At 40.0% G+C, this 15,586-nt stretch overlaps 1 protein-coding gene across 7 annotated transcripts in view; it reads right to left on the bottom strand.

The window, feature by feature from the left end:
- Positions 1–610: 610 nt before the first annotated feature.
- csgalnact2 (chondroitin sulfate N-acetylgalactosaminyltransferase 2) overlaps positions 611–15,586 on the bottom strand; it is a 73,769-nt gene continuing 58,793 nt past the window's right edge. For all 7 annotated transcript variants that reach the window (XM_072282678.1, XM_072282679.1, XM_072282677.1 and 4 more), the window contains 6 exons: positions 15,337–15,553; positions 14,332–14,433; positions 12,137–12,315; positions 10,096–10,190; positions 8,684–8,765; positions 611–6,796 (listed from right to left, as the gene is read on the bottom strand). In XM_072282678.1, coding sequence (XP_072138779.1) covers positions 6,504–6,796; positions 8,684–8,765; positions 10,096–10,190; positions 12,137–12,315; positions 14,332–14,433; positions 15,337–15,553 — 968 coding nt within the window. In that variant the 3' untranslated portion in view covers positions 611–6,503. The remainder of the gene's footprint in view (positions 6,797–8,683; positions 8,766–10,095; positions 10,191–12,136; positions 12,316–14,331; positions 14,434–15,336; positions 15,554–15,586) is intronic.

Below are 15,586 nucleotides of genomic sequence, written 5' to 3'. Positions count from 1 at the left end.
TATCCAGTCAGCCAATCATATGGCACCAACACAATCATGTGGCATGCAGACATGGTTAAGGGGTTCAGTTGTTATTCAGACAAACGTCAAAATGGGAGAAGAAATGTGATCAAAGTTATTTTGACCATGGAATAATTTGTTGGTGCCAGACAGGGTGGTTTGAGTATCCCAAAAACTGCTGATCTTCTGGGATCTTCATGGACAGCAGTCTCTGGAGGATACAGAGAATGGTGTGAAAAACAAACAAAAAAAATCCAGTGAGCAGCAGTTCTTGGGGTGAAAACACATTGTTAAAGACAGAGATCAGAGAATGGCCAGACTAGTTAAGTTGACAAGAAGGCAACAGTACTTCAAGTAACCATGTGTTACAACAGTGGTGTGCAGAAGGACATCTTTGAGTGCACAGCAAGTCAAACCTTGAAGTGGATGGGCTACAGCAGCAGAAGACCACAAACATACACTCAGTTGCCATTTTATTAGCAAGTCTGGGGGGCCATGTATTAACCTTTGAGTCAGTTATGCTAATCCGCTCATCATATGCCGAGTTACTCCTGAGTCCATTCTGCATTTTAGTTTTGTGTATGGTAAGATCCAATAGACAACTCAAGAATCAGTGCTTCAACATTTATTGAGATAGAATTCTTACAGCCTTCTGACAGTAAACACCCTATTTAACACAAGCAAGGCTGAAAGAGACACAATGTCTGTGAGACGCTACTTGGACCACAAATAGTTTGAAGATCCTTTGCATATAAACAGGACATTTTTACTGCACAAAGTTTTGAAAAGCTCCCAAGTGTAATCCAAGGAAAGTTACTAGGGCAGGAACGTGTAGTTTCACAATTTTCTCTCAGGCTCTAAGAGTCACAGGGCAGGGAAACAGGCCCTCCTTGACAACTGAGATGTTGGCCTAAACTAATCCCATTTACCTGCATTTGGCTCATATCTTTCTAAAACATTTCTATCCATGTATCTGTCTAAATGTATTTTAAATGATGCATCATACAAAGCATCTATCTGGATGCATCACTGCTTGGTAGATGCTCTGCCTGTGATTGCAAGAAACTGCTGAGAGTTGTGGACACAGCTCAGCACATAAGACACCAACCACCTCTTCACAGACACTCTCTATCCTTCTTCTTGTCTCAAAGCAGCCAGCATTATCAATGACCCCACCCAGATATTCTGTTTGCTTCCTTCTCCTATCAGGCAGGAGATAAAACACCTGAAATGACATACCACCAGGGTCAAGGACAGCTTCTATTCCACTGTTTGTGACTCTTGAGTAGACCTTTTGTACAATAAAATGGATTGTGCACCTCATTATCTACCTACCCTCCACTAACTCTACATTCTCTTACTGTTTTACCTCATACTACCTCAATGCATTATGTAATAATTTGATCTGAATGAACAGTTTGCAAGACAAACTTTTCAGTGGACAATAAAAAACGATTCCAATTCCTCTGGCATCTTGTTCCTAGCTCTATAGGTGAGAACCACCGAAGCCTTTACTTGGAACATGAAGGCATCATGCGATCAACAAATGCTCCAACTCTACTTCCTCATCTTAGCTTCCTCATGCTGGAATGCAGTGTTCTGGTGTTAAATATCTGATACTACAGTCATTGCAGGGTGAGGCATAGAGAGGCTGCCCAGAGACTACATCAGGTTATTTCATGCCACCCCTCCCCAAATCATGCAAAAGTCATATTCTGTGCCAATACTCCTCTCCCAGAAATTCCAACTGGTCAGTACCACCACCCACCCCCCCCACCTACCTTTCGCTCTTCCACAAGGTTATTTATAATTTCAAAAATCAACCATTAAAATAGATGCATGCTTCAGTAACAATTTGAGATATCCGAATGGACAGGAATGAACTCAGTCAACAGGACTAATATCAACTGTTGCCATGAGTGGCTGAGGAGGCCAAGTCACTGGGTGCACTTAAGGCAGAGATAGATAGGTTCTTGATTAGCCAGGGCATCAAAGGGTATGGGGAGAAGGCAGGACAGTGGGGATGCCTGGAAGAATTGGATTAGCCCATGATTGAATGGCAGACCAGACTCAATAGGCTGAATGGCCTACTTCTGCTCCTATATCTTATGGTCTTATGACTAACTGGCTGGGTGTATTGTTCACTTCCATAATTTTAATACTGAAAAAATATACTGCAAAGTATATAAAGGCACAATTTAACAACCACCAGGTTTCATGTGAAGTATCAGACAGCCATCAGGCTTGCTCTCAGTGCGCACAAAAATGGTCTCCACAGTGTATTAATGGCACACCGAAAACATCTGTGCACTTCAGGTAGCAATGGAAATTACTTTCTACAGAACGAATAACATGACAAAAAAAAAGCCCAATCAAGGCAACTGACTCACATTAGAGACCTAGGCTGCATATTTGGTATTTAAAACTCCTTTAAACTTTACATGCAAAGAATAATGATTGCATTTATTCATATAGTTCAGATCCCCGCTGGAAGCTAAGAATTGGCTGTTATTACAGGTATACCTACTTGCACAGCATCAATATCCAAAGGCAGTGGCCACATTGAACCCTTATCTCAATGTTAACACTATCTCCTCTTTGTCCTTTATTTACACTGTATAAACAAAGGGTGCTAGGACAATATCCTATAAACTAGTGTCTTATAATTTATATTTCAGTAAAACTGTGGTCCAGGGTCAGTGGTTATACAAGTACTAAATCAATACTAATTAAGAAAATATAATTATTCTTAATTAAGAACATGAGCACTCCTTACTTACAAGGCTATATAGAGGGCAAGTTTCGGAACCAGTTTGTTAGTGAGATAAATTGCAGAAATCCCCTTTATTAGGTGAGAAGTGAAGTGTTCTCTATTTGTGCCGCAGATGCACACCTGAGCTGACATCTCTGACATCTTTCAAAACACATTAGAAGCTCTGAAAGAGTTGAAGGTTTTTGCTTACTGTTACTCTTATTCCCTACTAAACAGAAGCGAGGTCATCTCTGAATTTACACACTACAGGAAGGTGTTTGTCTTGCTCTGGTATACATTGCAGCTGGTAAGTGTCATTATTGTTAATAAGTAGATTTCTTTTCTGTAGCAATCTTCACAAGCTGATCGGGTCATAAAGAAAGCTTTTGGCACATTAGCCTTCATAAACCAAAATATTGAGTACAGGAGATAGTATGTTATATTGAAGATGTATTAGATGTTGGTGAGGCCTAATTTGGAGTATTGTGTGCAGTTCTGGCCACCTACCTGAAGGAATGATACAAGGAAGATTGAAATAGTACAGAGAAAATTTACAAGGATGTGCTGGGACTGGAGGACCTGATTTATAAGGAAGGATTGAATAAGTTAGGACTTCATTCTTTGGAACGTAGAAGATTGAGGAGAAATTTGATAGAAGAATACAAAGTTATTAGGGGGTATATGCAAACAGGCTTTTTCCACTGAGATTAGGTAGAGCCACTAGAGGTCATGGGTTAGGGGTGAAAAGTTTAAGGGGAACATGAGGGGAAACTTCTTCACTCAAGAGGGATGTGAGAGTGAGAGTGTGTTTAAAAGAAGAAAGGTTGATGGGAGTAGGAAGTTTAAATTTTTCAGCACAGACTAGATGGGCCAAAGGGCCTGTTTCTGTGCTTTACTTTTCTATGACTCTAGTAATATCAGAAAGTGATGGTAACTAGCAGACTGAGTACACACAGAGTAAAATATTATAAAAAAAATTGTACATTAGAAATAAAATGTTATTTAACTGCACCAATTATCCCATACCATCAAAGATCAGGTTGAACTTGCCAGCTCCGATATTGTTAATAGAGTACAAAGTAGTTATTGAAGCAGAGGATCCAAGTAGAACAGATACCAGAAGCTTGTTAACTCAACACTTTAGAACAATCTGAAGGAAGGAACGACATTAACTGTACGGCTCCCAAGGATAAAATCATAAACTCTGAAACTTTACTAACAAATAGCCTGGTGTAATTTGTAACCCAGAGTTTGCTCCAAAAACAATTTTACTGATTTAATTTTAGTTACCAATCTTAAATATAATGTTAATAGTTAATAATCTAATCCATGGAGTATTTCACTCCTGCAAATCATGCCTCAAATATAGTTCAGTCAATAATTTGACAATGCTGCTTTAATACCTTGTATATCTTGTGCAATTTAAGTAATTTTACGTATTATAAGTATCTTTAATTTCTTAGTAACTTTTTTAAATAAACATTTGATTGTTAATTAACTTTAATGTAAATAAGAATGATTACCTTAAGAGCAAATTTCAGTATAAAAAAAATTTGGTATTTAATCTTTTACAAGAGTTTGTTCATTCATTCATTAGTATTGTGTGGGCCTGCCTCCTAATTTAGACACAGTAAATGGCGAATGCAAATTTAATCTGAATTGGCTAATATTAGGACCAAGCTACATGACATTCATTCCTGTCCTAACGCTGGTCTTGAAACCACTTGGTATTCATTTACAGAAGGTAAGAGCTACAGTTCTATCTACCTCCCTGGAATTTATTAAGCTGTGAGTCTCCCTTTTGATTTGGGATCAATTTCTGCTGCTTTCTGCATCAGAGGCAGGGACTTTTAGTCAAGCAAATACAGAATAATCAGAGGTAGCCCCATATGATGGCTGTGGGGAAAGTGGGATCCTTGTTCAATGAAGCAAATTTGAATAGGGTTGTCTCAAGACAAAAAAAATCTGTTGGGATTCAAGTTGTCAAGTAGCATTTGCAGGGGTAAAAGGAATTATTTTATTGAACTGAAACATTAACTTTCTCTCTTCAAATTGACATGCATTTCATTTTTATTCAGATTTCCAGCTGATGTGGTACTTTATTTCATCAAGGAGAGGTAACCTAATAACTTGAATTTTGACGGACGGAAGCCTTACAACGTGAACCCTGGTCTAAACACAAGTCCCTCAACAGTTTTTAGCTTGATTTTGGTGAATGTCTTGTTGAAGGGGTAGCTTTTGTGCACGTATGCACGCGCGTGTGTGTGTGTGTGTGCGTGTGTGTGGTGTGTGTGTGTGCGTGTGTGTGTGCGTGTGTGTGTGCGTGTGCGCGTGTGTGTGCGTGTGCGCGTGTGTGTGCGTGTGCGCGTGTGTGTGGGCGTGTGTGTGTGTGCGCGTGTGTGTGTGTGCGCGTGTGTGTGTGTATGTATATGTACTTATAGAAATATGATTGGTAGCTTTCTTGATGGTTTGAAATGGAAGATCCCTCAATTTAGAAATAAACAAAAACAATGTAAGATCTGGTTAACTGCAATGACAGAATGATTTTCTGTTGCACCTTCCCACATCTACACAGACACTCATCTCTACCCCCTCAAATGAATTAGAGAAGTGGTTGAAAATATAATTAATATTCCAACATTCCACAGCTCAGATTGTTTGTTGAAACGTTCACTATAACACAATTAATTCTGGGTCACTTTATTTTATGCTTACGGCACTTCCTTTGCTGTAGCCACATAGCTTCGAAATTTGTTGGCGTGTACAATCCCAAAACTTTAATGGGACAGAAAATATTCAGGGAAAAAAAAACATACGTAACAACTAACACCTTGTATCTAAAAGACAACTCAAAGTGCATGCCATTCAATACTTAAGATATCTACAAACAAACCTCTTATTCACAATTCTATTTTCTTCTATTTTGATCCTGACGACCCACTGATTATACCGAGTTTTTCCTTACATGATATGGGAAAAAAAGCATTGTTGGAAAAGACACCTCCAATAAGTGGAGATGTCTTGACTGATTTGTTGGTTGTAAGGGTTGGGGAGGAGACACTGGACAGAACAATGAGAAAGTGTCTCTGCTCATCTGATCCATGGGATCTTTTCTATAACATCTAGCTCAATGTGTGACGAATCCTCAGTTGAACATCCCATCTTGGCTGGATACTCTCCAACTGAACTTGAACACAGTGCCTTCTGACTCAAAATCAAAATTACATTTAAATGAGCCAAGTTTGCATGTAGTTACACTCAACAACAGTTCCTGAATCCTGACTGACCTTTAACCTGACCTTGCATGTTGTCCTATAGAAACAAAGCGGCACCTTCGAAAGGGTAGAGCCATGGTCCTGAATTACACTGTTCCATGGCTAGCTATTATTCTGATAATTCAACTAAAACATTATCTTTCTTGGACCCATGCAGCCTATTGCTCTGGAACTACAGTACTAGCATGCTGCTTAGAGACAGACTAGGTGAAAGCTGTCGAGAGGGCATACAGAAGTGACACAGTTGTTTTCCCCAATTGCAGAAACTCCTGGGTATCTGACAGACTCAATGCATTGGAGCTAAGCCATTAGATGTGTAAACTGTTCATCCAGTTGGTGCCATTCAGCAAACACTGAAACAGTGCAAAGTTGATCTGTCATTTTGACACCAGTGGTCCCATTAGGAAACATAACTGGTCCTGGTCTAAAGACCACAAATTACAGAGCTTTCAAAGGCAGGGTGCTGGAGCTTGAGTTCAATCAGGAATGTCACCGTCCGTTCTGTAGGCTTGCTTGCGGAGGTGGGCCTCGATCTCCTCGTGGAACACCAGCATTCCCAGGTGAGCCTGTGAAGCCTCGTTCATGGCTTTCGACTGAATACACATCCGATACTGCTCTGGAGTCAGCTCATCTGCACAGTGCTTCTCGTGCCACAGGTGGAAGAGGCTGGAGACCGGCGTCCTCACCACGATCAAGTCACTGTGAAGGTACCTCCTGTACAAGTGGACGTCCTCTCCTCCCCAGCCTTTCACATCCAGGTCAAAACCACCTGCAATGAGAAAAATAAATATGTATTGATGTGGCATTGTCAGGTGTAGGATATCAGACCTGTCCCATACAACATTACTCTTTTATAGAGCAATTTGTGCAGGAGCCACTTCATGCCCTAAGATCATGAGGTGGCAGATGTTGATCAACGTTTCTGTGTATTATAAGCACAGGAGATTCTGCAGATGCTGGAAATCCAGAGTAACACACACGAGATGCTGGAGGAACTCAACAGGTCAGGCAGCATCTATGGAAAGGAATAAAGAGCTCATGTTTTGGGATAAAACCCTTCATCATGACAGCCCTGATGAAAAGTCTTGGCCTGAAACTTCAAATATTCTCTGGCTGCTATTGTCTTTTTGCAGGCTGAACTTCTGTGTTATCTTTTTGTGCTACTGCATGCAACCAGCTCTTCCTCTGTTGCATCCTTCATGGATCCTGGACCATTTAAACTGAAGTTCACTGAAAAATAATATAGAGCCTGAAAGGAATTTGAACACTCAACAGTATAGGTGGAGCACCAAATTCGCCCACCATTGCAGTAAAATGTCAAAACTGATACAGGGAAAGAAGAGCCACAGACTCTTACCCTATGCCACTGGTGGAGGGCCTGGAGACTCCATCCTCTGATCACCTCTCATTTGGTTTGTTGAATATGGGAATTGGCTGGTTGGCAGTCACCAGGATCAAGTTCCCAGAATCATTTAGCAAAGTAGAAGCCCATCTGGCCCATCATGCATATGCTGGCTCTGTGAAAGTTAGTTCCATGATCCTACTCTTTTCCATTGGTTGGTCAGATTTCTCTTCACTGAATTTGTTTCCACTATCCTCACCAAGTTTTGCCTTAAATTACAGGCAAGTAACATGGCAGCTAATTTCGACAAAGCAAGGTCCCACAGTTACCAATGTGGTAGTAATTCAGATAATCTCTTTTACAGATGCTGGTAGGGGACTGCAGCAAATATCCAACATTATTTGGCTTTCATCCATGGGATCTTTTGCATCTACCTGAAGAGGGAATATGGGTCTCTGGCTTAACAGCTCATCTGTGATTTGGCAACTTTGGAAGACTGGCACCTTCTGACCGGTTCTTCAAACATCAGCTATGTGCATTCAAATTTTGACGCAGATCTACAATCTTCAGATTCAAAGTTCTATTATGAAACTATATGTCACCATATACTCCCTGGAGATTCATTTTCTTTCAGGCATTCACAGTAAATACAAAGAAATACAGCAGAACCAACATAAACAACCAATGTGCAAAAGACAACAAACTGTGCAAATACAAAAAGAAAAAAAACAAAATAACAATAAATAAATAAACAATAAATATCAAGAGCATGAGATGAAGAGTCCTTAAAAACAACTCCATAGGTTATGGGAACAGTTCAGTGTTGGGGTGAGTGAAGCTGAGTGAAGTTAAGTGAAGTTATCCCCTCTGGTTCAAGAGCTTGATGGTTGAGGGATAATAACTGTTTCTGAATGCGATGGCGTGGTCCTGAGGCTCCTGTTCCTCCCTCCAGATTCCAGCAGTGAGAACAGCGCGTGACCTGGGTCCTTGACTGATGGATGCTGCTTTCCTGCAGCAGTGCACCTTGTAGATGTGCTCAGAGGAGTTGGTGTGGTATCCAGTGAGCCACAGTTAGAACCTGTTGTTTCCATCCAAACACAGCAAATCACTTATTTCTGGTTGACATTGTTGCATCAGTCCTGGCCTGTATATAAAAAAAATGGAGTGGAATGATGGACAGAATATCATCTAACTTAAACTGCCATCAGGAGCACTGTCTATTCTCCACAAGGTCACCTTCCCCTGACTGCAAACTTATACAAGATAACCATTCAACAGGACATTGTCTGCAGTTTCATTTTATTGACAACTTACCAATTGTGAGGAAATCAGAGCGATATTGACAAGTCATTCCAAATCCAAAATCTCGCCAGAACCCAGAATCTTTCTTATGTACCTATGTGAAAGAAATAAAACAGTCTTCCATAAAATGATCTGAGCTCATTCTCCTGAAAGTCTGACAGATCTGGGACTAACATTACAGAGCTTTATCTTGTAACATGAAGGAGAATTACTGAACCGTGTGCATCACCTAGAACAGCCATCAGAGAGCTCTGACAAGAAGGGAAAGGAACAGCCAAAATTAGGGCACACACTGCTGAATTCCATTCCTTTCCCAGCCTCATTACATCACAATGGAAGAATGGACCCAACCAGGAAAGACCTTGTTGGAAGTAGTCTATCATCACCTTCAACTCTAATTCATTGCTTGTAACCTCATTTCCCCTTATTTTCTGAAAATCCATGTCAGCCTTGGAATTATTCAGGGATACAGAATTCCAAGGATTCACAACCTTCAAGGAAATATCACCTTATTCTTTAATCTACAATCCCTTGTCAAGACACCATGGCTTCTAGGTTCACATTATCCCACCAAGAGAAATATCCTCACAATCTGGGTTCAGACTCTAGGCTCAGATTCTCCTGCCATGAGAAACATCCTCACAATTCTGACCTTTTCAAATGCCTTTGGAATCTCATAAAAACAGAAAATGCTGGAAATACTCAGAAGATCAGGCAACTTCAGCTCCTTTTTGATGAAAGGTTATTCACCTGAAATGTTAACTAATTCTCTGTTCACAGATGCTGCCTGACTTTGTGTACTTCCAACATTTTTTTTCTTTTTAGATTATGAGGACTCTCAGTCCTCATTTATTGTCATTTAGAAATGCATGCATTAAAATGATACAATGATACAATGTTTTTTTGATTTTATTTCAAATTTTTAGCAACAACAGTATTTTGCTTTTGATTTATGTACATGTTTCAATACAATTACCTGTCATTCTTCTGAACTCTGGAAAGCATAGGTCCAATCTATACGTTTCTCCAAAAGACAACTCTTCCATTGAGAATCCATCTAGTGAAAGCTCTATATATATATATCCAAATCTATCCTGCTTTCCATTAAGAAGCTAAAACTATACATAATTCTTCTCACCAACCCCAATAATGTTGTAAGAAGTTTTCCTGCTTTAGTACTCCATACCCTTTCAGTAAGGCTTTGGAAATATTCTATTTTCACTTCTCATTACTCGTTATATCTACATGATAACATAGGATAAGATGAACAGGCAATTCTCATTTTCTATGGATGCAAACCAAGGATGGTTAGTATTTTGTGCCATGGGATCTTTAACAACCACCAGAATTAGTTGCTGCTTTATAATCCAATCTGTTTTTTCAAATTTAAGTAAATACACTTAATTTCAAAGGAAGCTACTCACCAGCTGCTGTTCAATGGTTGGAGTACCATCCAAGTTGGCATAGACAATGGCAGGGTTATACAAGCTGAAAACGACAGGGTAGAAAACCTTTTTGCCTGTAGAAAGATTAAGTTGATTAAGTGCTGGAAATAACCAATGGGTGAAAGGGAGATTCATACTACGCAAAATAATTACAAAAGTACTTCTAACTAAAGGTAGAATTGCCCAGTGATTTTCCCCTCCTTATAATAGGCGTGCACAAGTCTCTCTGAATGAATGAAGAGGACTATAAGGAAGGTGAAATTAAACAGTACACAGATAAACACTTCAGCTTGGGCTGTACAAATAATGACGAGCACTGGAAAAATGCTGATGTAGTCCATGTAATAGGAGCAGTTGTGTAGATGAATAGTATCTGACATTCTACTAACTGGACTCAGGATGTTAAGGCAAGGGATTTGGGGCCTTCATTGCAAAAATGCAGAAGAAAGGATGTCTTACTACAGTTATACAAGGAGACCAGACGTGGAGCATTGTGGGTAGCTTAGTTCTCCTTACCAAAGAAAGGAAATACTTGACATCAAGGGATTGCAGCAAAGGTTCACAGACTGATTCCTAGATGCTTGGACTGTTGTATGAGGAGAGATTAGGTCAATTATGCCTCTGTTCACGAAAGTATTGAAGAGAGATAGGATACAAAATTCTGATAGGAGTGGACAGACTGGATAAGGGGAAGATATCTCTTCTACCGGGGTGTGACTAGAACATAGGGTCACAATTTCAGGATATGGCGATGACATTTGGTACTGACATGAGGAGAAATTTCTTCACGCAGTTTATAGAATTTTTCTACCACAGAAGACTGGAAGCAATGTTACCAACTACATTTAAAAAGGAAAAAGAAATTTCTAGGCACATGACGTAGGGGGCGATGGAAATATGCTATCAAGACAAAGGCTTGTATTGAATAGCAGAGCAGACCTAAAGTGCTGAAAGGCTTCTTTTTTATGTTTCAATGACTAAGGTCTACAAGATAAATGGTTTCAGTACTCCAATTGGAGGCACGAAAGTAACACATTCACATTTACATAACACAATAAACAATGCAGTTTATGGCGTAAGGGAAAACAGCAGACGCATATACAGTGCAGAACAAGATTCCACAAACACAAAAAAAGTGCATGGTCATTTTGTCTCATTTGCCTGGGATCCTTGGCTGAGGAGGAACAGGAAAATACTGAGAACTCAAACACTATACTCCAAGTAGTGTTTATGACATAGCATTAGCTAGCACCAATAAACAGGTCCCTTTCTTTTTAAATTTATTCTAGATATCTCTGACAAGCATCATTGTCCATTTGAAACTGCCCGTAGAGAAGGTGACCTACCATTTTAAATGACCAGAGGCTTTTCATGAAAGTACTTCCACAGTGCTGATTTTACAAATACTTAGTTGATGACCCACTTAATATTCAACCACACTTGCAAGACATGCCAGTGAAGGCGAGGCACACAGACTACAGAATCAGATGAGGTTTTTAATATAATTATGGAGTCACAAGAGACAGCTGATTCTGGCATCTGCAACACAGTAAAAGCTGGTGAAACTCAACAGGTCAGGCAGCATCTATGGAAGGAAATGAACAGTCCACGTTTCAGGTTGAGAATCTTCATCTAGACTGATTTGAATAATAATTTTATTGCCACCTGTTTCTTATTCCAAATTATTTAAATATTGGAACTTAAATTGCCTAGTTGCTTAGAGTGATTTGGACATTGTGCTGGATCTTTAGCTCAGATCTCTTTAGTATTATTCCCATAAAAAGGATAGCAATCACACTGACCCCCAATGACCATACTTAGTAGCAACCTAGTGTTTGTGTTTGGATCCTGGAACCCCCAAGTTTCTTTCTTGGAGATTACTAACAAGCTGCCAAATGCCTTCCTTAACACTAAAGTTTTCAATGTTTATGATGATTCATGTGTTATACTCTCTTTAAATGCATCATTTAAGAACAGAAATACAACAGTTCTCATTAGAGTCCAATCATCAGTGACTCACCAGGCTCTGTATTTATCCTGCAACTATTAAGAAACTCAGGAGAGATATAAATATCCACATCGCAGAAGAACATCAGCACTTCGCCTTTGTCCCAGGTGCGTGCTCCCATATCGAGGCCTCGGCCACGTGAAAATTCATCATCCAATGAAACCAGGGTGTAGTTGTGAAAATTAGTTTCACTGCAGAGATACAAAAAACCATTTACTCCAGTGTTAACCAGTAGAGACTACACTGACAACATCAAAGAATTTTACATGCAGTTTTAAAATAATGAGGTGTTTTACTGAAGCATTACAATGATAAAGGAAGAGAGGAGTTCTGGATGTTTTTGAGATATCATTTAGGAAATTAATGTAATTCAACCTAAGCTACCTGATGACTACAAACCTCTCACTGTCACAGGCTGCACAGGGTTTTGTTACACAGCAAGTAATTGTTTTAATTGGTTTATTATTGTCACATGTACTGAGATACAGTGAAAAGCTATTGTGTACATGCCACCCAGATAGGTCATTCCACTCATTAAAGTAGTACAAGAGGAAAAGAACCAGAATGCAGAATGTAGGGCTGACTTACAGAGCAAGTTGAGGAAATATATAAAGTACAAGGGCCATAGTGAGGTAGATTGGGATATAAAAAGACCTGTTCAGATGTCTTATAACAGTGGGACAGAAGCTGTTCCTCAGCCCAGTGGTATATGGTCTCAAGTTTCTGTATCTTCTATCCAATGGGAAGAGAGAATGACTGGTTTGGGATCCCCAGCAGGTATGATATTTTATGGAAGAAAAAGAGATATACACTTTTTTTTTATATAAGGGGAGCAATTCTAACCAACTATCTCTTATGGTTTTTATGCACAAGGACCTGGAACCACTGCAATTTACCTACCGCCATAATAGGTCTACAGAGGATGCAATCTCCCTGGCTCTCCACTCAGCCTCGGATCACTTGCTGTTTATTGATTACAGGTTAGTGTTCAACACAATCATGTCCTCAGTTCTAATCAACAAGCTCCAAAACCTGGGCATCTGTACCTCTCTCTGAAACTGGATCCTTAGGAGACCATAGTCCATGCAGATTGGAAATAATGTCTCCTCCTCACTGACATTCAACATTGGCACACCTCAAGGATGGAGCTTAGCCCACTGCTCTACTCTGTCTATACCTGCAATTGTGTGGCTAGGCACAGCTCAAACTCCATCAATAAATTTGCTGATGACACAACTATGGCTGGGAGAATTTCAGGTGGTGACCAACAGCACACAGGAGTGAGATAGATCAGCAGTTGAGTGGTGTTACAGCAACAATCTTGCACTCAACATCATTAACACCAAGGAATTGACTGTAGAATTCGGGAAGGGAAAGTTGAGGGAACACACACCAGTCCTCATCGAGAGATCAGAAGTGGAAAGGGTAAGCATCTTCAAGTTCCTAGGTGTCAACATCTCTGAGGATCTAGGATGGCCCAACATATAGAGAAGGTACAACAGCAGAATTTGAGGAGAATAGGTATATTACCAAAGATATTCGCAAATTTCTACAGATGTACCGTGAAGAGCATTCTAACTGGTTTCATTACCATCTGGTATGGAGGGGCCACTGCACAAGATCAGAAAAAGCTGCAGAAAGTTGTAAAGTCAGCCAGCTTCATCATGGGCACTCGTCTCCTCAGCATCCAGAACACATAAAAGGAGATGCCTCAAAAAGGGGGCATCCATCATTAAGGACCCCCATCAGCCAGGACACGCCCTCTTCTCATTGCTACTATCAAGGAAGACACACACTTAACGTTTCAGGAACAGCTTCTTCCCCTCTGCCACCAGATTTCTGAAAGGACAATGAACTTACGAACATTACCTCCATATTTTTTCCTCTCTTTTTGCACTAATTATTTAATTTTCTTTTGTTTTCATTATTATAGATTGAAAAGTATTTTTGCCACAAAACAACAAGTTTCATGACATATGCCAGTGATATTAAGCCTGATTCTGATTCAATAAAAGAATGAGATCATAAGACATAGGAGCACTATGAGGCCATTTAAGTGGGATGTTAATCAGTTTCCCTAACAAAAGCAATCAGAGGAAATATTACCTCATGGAATTTTTATACACTAAATGGCCCATAAATCTGCAGCTAAAACTTTTACACACATTCTTAGCTATTTTTTGAACAGTGAATGCTAAGCAGCTCACCTGGTCGTCACTTCCAGGATCCTCCTCACTTCTTCTAATCCTTCCTGGCCAAAGTAGACGACCGTTAGGTAAATCTGTCTGTCCTGCTGAATGCATACATCCCTGAGTAAAACAATTTGAAATTTATGCATGAATAAAATTATTACCCAAGGACTGAAGTCAGCAATTCTGCAATGGTAAATGCAGACACTCCAATTATTCATGCTTGTGTCTTCGAAGTTTTGCTGTATTAGTATTGCTGTTTGTTTTGAAATTCTTCTGCTACTTCGCAGACACTGCATCAATCCAGTGGGTACTAAATTGAATAGTCCAAAGAACCACGATGCAATATTATCCCACTTTTGATTCTGCAAACAGACTAACTTCCTGCATGAGTATTGCATGCAGTCAGATTGGATACTAGGAACCATCTCCCTCCTGACAGGGAAAGATTGAATAGATGAGAACATTATTCCCTATAGTATAGACAAGTGAAGGAGATTATACAGAGGTACACAAAATTATGAGGGGTATAGATAGGGTAAATGCAAACAGACTTTTTCCACTGAAGCTGGGTGAGACTAGAACTAGAGGTCATCGGTTAAGGCTGAAAGGTGAACTGTTTAAGGGGAACTTCTTCACTCAGAGGGCGGTAAGAGTGTGGAACAAGCTGCCAGCAGGAGTGGTGGATGTGGGTCTGAATTCAACATTTAAGAGAAAGTTGGATAGATACACGGATGGGAGGGGTATGGAGACGTATAGTCCAGGTGCAGGTTGAGGAGCTAGGCCGAATGATAGTTTGGCATGTACTAGATGGGCCGATGGGCTTGATTCTCTGCTTTAGTGTTCTATGACTTTGACCAATGCGGCAAAGATACATATCTCTAAATGACTGCCGCAGACTTCTTGGTAAGTTCTGATAAAAAGTCTCTGGACTCCAGTATATTCAGAACTACAGTAAACTTCAGACGATCTAATAAAAGCTTCAGAACATGTTGGATTTTGTTTGCATTCAAACATTCCCACCTGAAGTTCTGCATGAACTGAGCAAAAGCCTCCGTGCGGCCTGCAAGCGGCACGATTATATTGATGATCTGGTGCGAGATGTCAATCACTTCACTTTTGACCTTCATAAGGGGGCCAAATGGCCGGAAGAGTGTGACATGTTGAAAGTCATCTAGGAATTCTTTTTTGTAGAATAATTCATACAAGGTGCCCTTGTCCCTTTCTGTGCGATAGTAGCCTGAAATAAGTGAAACAAAAATGAGAAAGCAGA

Source organism: Mobula birostris, chromosome 18 (assembly GCF_030028105.1).
Source record: "Mobula birostris isolate sMobBir1 chromosome 18, sMobBir1.hap1, whole genome shotgun sequence".
In the NCBI taxonomy this organism is placed as follows: domain Eukaryota; kingdom Metazoa; phylum Chordata; class Chondrichthyes; order Myliobatiformes; family Myliobatidae; genus Mobula; species Mobula birostris.
Note: the sequence above shows the minus strand (reverse complement) of the source record. Positions and strands in the feature narration are given on the sequence as shown.